The sequence below is a fragment of the Magnolia sinica genome, chromosome 18 (assembly GCF_029962835.1).
Source record: "Magnolia sinica isolate HGM2019 chromosome 18, MsV1, whole genome shotgun sequence".
NCBI lineage: Eukaryota > Viridiplantae > Streptophyta > Magnoliopsida > Magnoliales > Magnoliaceae > Magnolia > Magnolia sinica.
Genome location: NC_080590.1, coordinates 48,131,520 through 48,141,283, shown reverse-complemented (window position 1 = coordinate 48,141,283; position 9,764 = coordinate 48,131,520). Strand labels below are relative to the sequence as shown.

The following is a 9,764-nucleotide window of genomic DNA, read 5'->3' as shown; positions in this document are numbered from 1 at the left end:
TGTTAACTGCATCACTAAAATCACACTAATAAAATTATCTAAACTAATTTAAATAGATGGTTAAAAAATGTTGACAAGTTGATTATCTGTAATCATTTATTTTGTAGTCCACGTAGGGCTTAAAATTTCCCCAATTTTGGCCAAGGTTTATATTTCAATAGGCTTATCAGATATCACATATTTCTTGTGACTATTAAAGCCCTGACGGGAAATCCACTCCAACCGTTGGAAGCGACCACAACTTGGACTTAAAGCGTAAAAATCAAGCCCATCCATGATTCAAGTGGGCCACACCAATAAGAACTAACCAGTTTGGAGGCCGAGCTTCAGCTTGTAACTATGATCGATTAGGGCAAGTGTTGGCCAGTACAATGTGATCCACCTGAATTACGGAAGGGATGGGGACGACGCACCTTGTTGTCAGAGTGGATTCCACATAAGCATAATAGTGGAGCCCACCCGAGCTGCCAACCATCCGGGGTTAGATCTAAACATAAGATAGTGGGATGATAATACTTTCATTACTAAGGCATACTTGGATTTATGAGGTGCGTTTTAGAAGGCTTAGATGAAAAAGGTACCAAAATGTAAATTCAATGGAAATTAGTATGTAAAATTTCCTTAAGGGCCTGTTTTATTTCTCATCTCCGTTGTAAATGAAATGTAAATACTAGTGCAATTTCATAACTCATCATTTTAGGCTCTTGTTGTTTGAAATTTTTTCAAATTTTAGAAAATATGCAATCATGATATTTTCTCACCGTTTGTTTGTTTGTTTTTTTCTTTTTCTTTGTTTTTTTCTTTTTACCGAGTATTTCCAGTGAATTGAAGGCAACCCCCGTCCGGTGGTTCAGCACAACCAAGTAATGGTCCACCGTATACGTTGCTAATGGACGCTGGTGAAGGCCCACCGTGATGTGTGTCCCTAATCCATACTGTCCATCTATGTTTCCAAACTAATTTATACAATGGGCCCTATTCATCCAAATCACAAATGGATGACGAACCAAAAATCAGTATTATCGTACTCCTATGCAACACTTCTCAGGGTCTAACAGCCCTTTCCGATGAAGCTGGTATTCATGTTTTCCCTTAGCCCCCATGTCTATGTGAACCTACCAATGGAGAAGGGACGTCACCCTACCTAGAATCCTGAAGAGTGGATCGTCTTCTTCATCGCCGTTGACTGTATCCTGGTGAATAGGAACTTGTTACAAGAACGGAAACAGAAAATTATCAGGTAACGGGGATTACCCACATTAATCATCATGGGAAGCAGCAGCAGGAGATAAATCTCAAAGAACGGCGGGTGAAATGAAGAGATGAGCTGCTTATCTGTTGCTGAAGACAAGGACCAACCCAGTCTATCCGCCGTTTTTCGGTGGTCATTCGCTAAGGCAGAGAAGTAATGAAGAGTCCTAAGCAAATTTGGCAGGGGAAATACGAGGAAGGCTAGCGCCATTTCCATTTCCAGTTCCAGAAAATCAAACGTTGAAATTTGGTCATCATATAGCTCATTTAGTGTGTATTTGGTGGAGAAATGAGAAATCAAACAGGCCCTAAAGTTTTTTAGGCGTGATTTTATATTATTCACTGAGTTGTGGCCACAAATTGTGGGCGTTGGATCACCTGATCTCCAGTTCATTGTAGATCTAGTTCGTACCATACAGGGTGTGCATATGTTCCTGGGGTACGATCCCTGGTTGTGGCCCCATGCTACTGCGGATGGACCATGATCAGTCTTCTTTTTTTCTACTCTTTTTTTAATTAGGGCAATCATAACAACCTTCTCATTCTGAGGCTAACAAACAACAAAAAACACAGCAGCTGTCCCGATGGAAACAGGAACATCCCCACAATCAACATGGTCGTCGAGATTGGCGAACTTGATGTCCTCAATCTGGACAGTAGTTGCTGGAATTGTAAACACTAAGGTGGATTGTGAACTCACATCTACATCTTGTAAATTAAATCACTTCAAATTTCTAGTTCGACATGAGTCAAAAAATAAAATCATATGGCTCCAGAAAAAATAAAAACAGAATCCATGCAGGCTCATCAAATACATAAACAAGTAAAAATGCATAGAGAATCATACGTCCAAGACGCATTATATATCCTATACCTACACTAGAAGCCTGCCAAGTAGCAATTGGTCGTACCACTGCACCCTCTGCTCATTGTTATAGCAGATCATGATCGTAGAAATTTCCTTCTCCCTTCATCTGCTCATTGCTGGGCGCACTGCACCCTCTGGGCACCGCCTGGCATGTCCTCATCCTCATCATAAGCCTCCTGCGCTTGGGCCTGCTGCTTCCTGCGCATCTCCTCCTCAATGTTGACATCATGGAGGGTTGTCTCCTCGCACTCATCCAGCTCCATGTCTGTCAACTGGGCCGAGGTCCTCGGAGGAAGGACACTCTCTAGAGCTTTACACTGGTCTGGGGTGAGCGATTCAGGGAAATCAACAGAGAAATGGATGTAGAGCTTCCCCTTCATGAAGGGCCGCTGGTACATTGGCATCCCTTCATCATTGATCGCCTTGAATTGATCTGTCACACATCATAGCAGTTTCAAGTACAGCCCATGAAAAATAGATTCTCTTATAAGATAATCACAATCCAAATTTTAATAAAGACAAAAAACCAAGTCCACTCAGAACTGAACTACTAGACTTTTTATCTATGTTTTGAACCCAGTATGCTCTTTTGGATTGTCTGCCACCGAATGCAGACAAAAGAATGATATGTGATGATGAATAGCAATCCACATTGCAGTTAGCTCGTACCCACAGCACTTCTGTGGGATAGGCTGACCAATCCCTATTGTAGTTTAACAGAAAAATTGCATTTTGATTTGTTGAATCATAAGCAGTACAGTTCCAATAGAAGCCTAACTGCAGACAATTTCAACTCCCTGGTTCCCATGGGGATGATGCATAGCAGGGTGATGCTGATGCATACAAGATCCAGCCCATATGGCAGAGGCTGCACCACCATATATACAGTTCATTGGCCCAAAAAACAGGATTTTTGGCTCAATGATCCCAGATGTTTAGTCCAAACAGTGCCCAAATTTTGCAATGGTGCTTTTTTTCCCTCCCTCGTTATCGAAAGGGCTATTGGTTATCCAATTGGTCATCCAATCAGCAGATTACATAAAAGATCCAGATCATATTGCAGGCTGCACCATACGTTGGTCATGGCCCAAAATCTGGCTAATTGGATGGGGATGGCCATAGGCTTTCAATACAAACAATAAATAAAAATTTTCTTTGTTTTTCCCCCCACCAAATCAGAGGGTGTTCTCATCATCTGACTGGCCTGAGTTGGGGCTATGGCCCATACATTATGAGACCTGCCAGATGTGTAACCTGGAACTTGTCCACATCTATGCTACCTAGGAATTGCTCCAGACACGGAGATGGTTGTCATTCAGAAAATAACCAGTTAAAAAGGCGATTATGAAGGAGACGGGAAAAAACTGAACTCACCAGGCTTGACAACCTCCCCAGGGTTTGATTTGATCAGCAGTTGTCTGTTATCCAGGTGGGTCAATACAAACTGGAAGCCGCAGAGTGACTCAGTCAGAGACAAGGTATGCTCCACAAACAGATCATCGCCCTTTCTCTTGAACTTGGGATGCTCTTTTTGCTGCAGCACAAATACAATGTCCCCTGTGATGGTCTCTGGCTGCAATATTGCAACAAAAACATATGGTCAGGCAACAGCTTCCAACAGCTTTTATCAAGAACTTCCAACTTCATCCGCAACAAGGTCTTAAATAGGTAGCATTCATGTGTACCACACAAACTGTGGCTAGCAGGTCTTCTGGAATGACCTTAGGGCCTGTTTAGATGCACTTCCATAAAAGGGGGTTTATCTGATTGTTTTTCACCGGGTCAGCTTTTTAGCACCTATTTTGTCAAGGGATGAGATGGGCAGTTTGCAAAGTGCATATAAAGGCACCACACCAACTGCGACGGGGTTTAGGCCTCAAACACCCTTTTGAGGGTGCATCCAAAAGGGACCTTGATACATTTGGCATTCTGGAGTGGGCGGAAAATGGAAAACATATGGTCCTGTTATTCTCATTTTACGGCCCCAAAATGATGCACAAGAACAGGAGTCAGGAAGTTCACATTCTTGCAGCTACCATGATTTGGAAGTAGCACACCCTGTCAGCCTTGAACACCCCAGCATGCCGAAACATTTATAGTTTGGCAAGGGTTTGAAACCTAAGGGCAAAAAAATAAGGGCACATACCGCCTCATCAGCCTCTCCAGGGAAGGTTATCTTCTGGCCGTTCTGCATTCCTTTCTCCACAATGACTTCCAGAACTTTCTTCTCCTGAACAACCTTCTCACCTTTGCACTGTGGGCACCTGTCCTTGTCATTGATGGTTTCTCCAGTTCCCTTGCACTCATTGCAAGGGTGCTGCATCTGTTGGATCATCGATGGACCCAAGTGCCTTATAGAGACCTTCATGCCAGAGCCTTGACAACCTGCACACTTCATGGAAGCGCCTGATTTCGACCCTTTGCTGCCATTGGTAAAGAGGGCACTGTTAGCAACTCCCAAACAATCACAGAACCAGGGAAAGTTCATAACAGGTATAACTCACCCCTTGCACTTGGAACAGATTACATTTCGAGAGAGTGAAAGCTTCTTAGATGTTCCGTTGTACAGTTCCTCTAGAGAAACCTTGAGTGGATGAATCACATCCTCTCCTCTCCTCTGCCTCCGGCCACCTCGGCTGCTCCCACCTGACCAGGCAATAAAAAAAGGAGAGGAAGTGAGAGATAATTAGAATAACATGCCGATTAGCTCGTCCTTTAGAGTAAAAACTACGCATTAAAACACAAGAATACTCAAGAGTCAGAATGGCATTGATTTTCCTTATAAATAAATAGAAGAGGTTGAAATGTAATGGAAGCAAAGATGGGCTACCATCATGCATTATGAGACAAGTAGTTAAGGGTTATGCATTATGAGTCAGAATGGCATTGATTTTTCTTATAAATAAATACCAGAGGTTGAAATGTAATGGAAGCAAAGATGGGCTACCATCATGCATTATGAGACAAGTTAAAATACAATCATGCAGCTGTTTTTTTGTTTTTTTTAAAAATTATGCACTTCCAATCTGCATAAACATGAGGAAAGTACAAAACAATAACCCACAATGATGCTACATGGCAATTGAAATATACCTCCAAAGGGATTGCCACCGAAGAATGACTGGAAAATATCAAATGGGTCATGGCCTCCAGCTCCTCCACCCATTCCTTCTTTCAGTGCATCCTCTCCATACTGATCATATATTTCACGTTTCTCAGGATCACTGAGAACCTCATAAGCTTGAGCTAACTCTTTGAACTGCATAAACAAATGAACGGCATGTCAAGGTCCAATTCAACTTCACCAATGGATAATAGACCTCATTGCCATAGAATTTGGCATGGCCCATTTCATCATCACAGGACGTTCAGGAATGCTGAACGGCTCTGTTTGAGAAAAAGAAAAGAGACTCAGTGATGAGCAGTGGGATATATTCCCATGTAACATTTAACTACAACAGGTTGCTGGCACCTCACAACCATAATTCTACCACATTCATCCAAGAACTTGCTTAGCAGAAAATAAACAACACCCAACTTCAGAAAATTTTAATTTTACATCTCGGAAATATGTGATAACTTATAACCAGCCAAAATCTCTTCTCAGAGTAATTCGGTGTTTTATGCATTCTTAATAACTTCAAAACAATGTGACCTTCAAATTTAGAACCATTAGATCAATGTCGTGGTTAGAATCAAAGGAAATGTATACAGCATAGCCAAACTGAACAGAACTCAGGTTGCATTTGGGTAACAGAAGTATAATTCCATGATTTATTGATTTCATGAAATTCTAGTAAAGAGGTCATTTAGCTGCTTAGAAAAGTACCTATCTGGAAATGGAATCCATAATAAGTAGGGGTAAACTCCTGTGTTTTGGGCCCTAGAAAAGCTTAGAAATGGTTTCCGATTGGAAACATATTCAAGCTTTTGTGCTGCTCTTTTTACTCCTGGCCAGTGGCTGGCTTGCAAATTTCAAGGAAACAGATTCCTTCCCACAGGTCACTTTTTTAAATTGTTTATAAACAGTACATACGTAGTAGAATTCCAGTCAACCCTTCCCAGTACCCAAACACCACTTCTGCATTTCATAAAATTACATTCCTAGTATCCAAATGTGACATATACCATCTCTTCCTTGAAACAATTCTTTGGGTCCTTTCAAATAAACAAGCCCTTGAAAACTTTTGGGATTTTTCCAAAATTTTCACCAAAATTGGATAACATGAATGGGTCCAGTTAACACCTTTCAAAACAAAAGGGTCAGGTTAACTCTAAATCTTTAAATCATGTGGGGTTATTTTAATTTTGCTAACCTCGATGATAAAAGTGGGTTTTGTTTTCAATGATTTTTTTTGGCTGGTTAATTTTGATCTTTGCAAAATGCAATGAGATAAGTACACATTTATGGGCTTATTTCAATCTTCAAAGTTTCTGTAAAATTCAATGAGATAAAATGGTTTTTCTTTGCTCTGTATTTGCAAAGAGGAGGCTCAAATGAAAAAGAAACAGGAGAAGAATTAAATGAGTTGATCACAAAGCTAAGGAGAAAACGTGATGATCTACAAGATGAATTCACAGAAGGAAAAAAAAAAAAAAGATTATTTTTGGGAATTCAAAGAAGTGAGATTATTTATGATATTTTTCATTCTTGATGCTTTGTGCTTTTCTTCCTTGAAGTTTAAAATCCAGGCAACAATCTATCATGCAAAAGAGATAGATTGCAAGCTTCCTTGATGGAAGAGCTTGAAAGCTCATGAAGAGGCATTAAACGCCAATCAACAGGTAATGTGAATCATTCAATTTAATAATATATTTTTTTTTATAACCTTAACTTTTGGATGAACTCAAAGTGAAATCTCCATCTTGGTATGTTGGACTTTGCAGATAACATCTCTTCAAGATATTAACTAGAGTATAAGATGAGATTTCAACATTACAAGAACAAGCTTCCGTCAGACGTTGCATCAGTTGTTGAGAATGTTTCCAAGGTGCAAAAGGTATTAGCACAATGATGGAAAACCTACACGATTTGAGGGGTAATAACTGTTTGCAGCAGGAGCAATGGACTTCTTTTAGAATGAGATTTTTCCAAGAAAAATACCTCCCTTTTTTAGGCATAAAAATGCTACCTCCACTTTCGATACTAATGTTCCATCTCCTTTCCACTTCTAGCACAGCAAAGTCTTAGGAAGTTCTACTAATTTGTCTTGTGTTTCAAAGAAAGAAAAGTTTGTTGAAAGCAACCAATATTTTTTCAGTAACATCCGTTGTAAAAATACAGAAGGAATTTCTGAAATGGTAGCCATTTTCAACCATAACAGCATACATTGTGGCTCAATCTTTAAAAAATAAAAAATTAAAAAAAAAATTAAAATTAAAAAATTAAAATCCCCCATTTTCCTGTTTCACATTTTTAGAACCAGGAGCCCCAGAGTCCATTTGGTTGAGCTACTGCATATGGGAGGGGTGTGCATATTTGAAGTACTTAATGCCTTAAATTGGAGTAGATACTTAATGCCTTAAATTGAAAATTTCTAGCTGAGATGGGATTTCCCATGGATAAGGGCTGGTCCTTAGCACAAAGGCACAAGAAGCTCTTATCAGAAGAGAGGATGAGAGTTGCAAACTGGAGAATCAATTCCCCCTGCATGTAGGAAGCTTTGTGGGAATGGACAAAAGTAGGGGGTTTTCTTCTTCTTCTTCTTCTGTTTTTGAAGACAGGGTGCCCCGCCCCTTTTTTAAGGAGGGACTAGTCCCCGCAGATGAGGCAATCACCCGAAAGCCACATGCATCGGGTAAAGCACAGGGAGGGGAATTGAGCTCGCATCTGTAGGGTTTCTTTGTTTCTTTGGAAAATTGGGAAAGATGATGAGGTGGTAATCCCTCTATGCTAGGCCTACCAGCAAACATCAAAAATCAGGGGTTCCACCTTTTTATGCTTGGATAAAATGACCATCGATGATGTGAATTGTAGATGGCTTGTTGAAAATAGAACGAAAGTTCACTTCGCTAAACATTAATGGGCCCCCTCAGGGATGCAAGGACATTTTTTTAAAAAAATGCAGCTAAATTATAGCAGCAAATCAGACTGAGACCATTTGCAAAGCAAGTCTCACTCCCTATGGGAGACAGATTGGGTACTGCCCTTACCAGTACCCAAGTCAGTACAGGCACAACATGGCAGGATTTGATTCTGTCAGAGATGGGCTACGCAAAGCATGTTTAAAAGTGTATTTGGTCCGAGTACACACTTGACCGGCACCATCCCTGACAGCAGTCTGCCATCCAATCAAATCCCGGCACCAACTTCAGTGAAGACAGGCAGTACCCAATCTGCATCCCTCCCCATGCTTTGCCTAGGCAGTCTGCTTGGAGTTAATACAATAGGGAGGGAGTGACCCAGTCATGGAAAGGCTCACGAAAACATTAGCAGCTTTGGAGAAAGTCTTACTAACTTTAGCTAACCTTCCAAATACTCTCTCTTTCTAAAAAAAAATTGGCAATGTTCAGATAATTCAATATTAACAACAATCCAACACACGCACACACAAAAAGAAAGAAATAAATAAAAAGAACTATTCATGAAAAAACAAACAACAACAAAACCTCAGAAATAACCCCACCAAACGCAAGCTAGAATTCAACGAAGGAGAAATTCGATATCCATTAAAAAAGGGGGGCTTAGATATCGAGAAAATGGATACCATTTCGGGATCCCCGCCCTTGTCAGGATGGTTCTTCATCGCCGCCTTCTTGTAAGCCTTCTTCAGATCATCCTGCGACGCTGTGTTCGACACTCCGAGGATCTCATAGTACCTTGTGTTATCGCTCTTCTTCGGCGCTCGCCCGAACATCTTCTCCCTTCCCTCTCTCGATCAAAAACCCTAATTTCGATATGCGGCAAATAAAAAAGCCCTAATTTCGATCTGTGCAAAGACCAAAAAGAAAACCTAAATTCGATATGCAGCAGACCTAAGATTTTACGAATTCTTTCTAGTGGGAAACAAACCCTCTCTGAGATAGGTTTGTGAGGGGAGGAAGGGTACCTATTTATAAGGAGCTTTCTTCGACGAAAGGAGACCGGTAGAACAATCTAGAATAGTCTGAGCTGATGGCTGGGACTTGTGAGATTTCGTTTACTCTCTGTCGGGACTTGGGATCTACTGTGTATCGCCACCCAGTGGAGCCCACATGCTTCCATGGTCCGATGACTTGAACCGTCCATTTCCTCACTAGTACTATAGATTGGCTATTTTCATGTAATCACCCTTCATCGTTGATGATCCCACTATTTATTTAAGAGTTGAATGAGAGCCATTCAAATTTGCTTTTCATTGTTCCAAGCTCGTCTACAGAGTACGTATATAAATGAATCACAACCGTCCTTTCATGATCATTTTTCTGCCGTGGTGCATATGTCATGGATTCTAACACATGGACAGATCCGATGACAGGATCACTCAGCATGTGGGCCACAGTTATCGGCCACACACGCTGGATCCTGAGTCGCCACGGAGGCAATAATGACCGCATTCATGTTTTCACACGTATGTGGGTCTGTCCACGTGATGCGGCACCCTTAAACTCTATAGTTCTAATTTTTAATCTGATTCAAAACTCTAATGAGTCATGGCAAAGAGAA

The 9,764-nt window shown here is 40.9% G+C and overlaps 1 protein-coding gene across 1 annotated transcript; it reads right to left on the bottom strand.

The window, feature by feature from the left end:
- Positions 1-1,937: 1,937 nt before the first annotated feature.
- On the bottom strand, positions 1,938-9,158 carry LOC131232231 (dnaJ protein homolog). Its single transcript, XM_058228436.1, has 6 exons — positions 8,827-9,158; positions 5,213-5,378; positions 4,624-4,765; positions 4,266-4,542; positions 3,494-3,692; positions 1,938-2,552 (listed from the first exon to the last, which is right to left on the bottom strand). Exons 1-6 carry the CDS (start codon positions 8,974-8,976, stop codon positions 2,230-2,232), a joined length of 1,257 nt encoding a protein of 418 aa, XP_058084419.1. The 5' UTR covers positions 8,977-9,158; the 3' UTR covers positions 1,938-2,229.
- Positions 9,159-9,764: the final 606 nt, after the last annotated feature.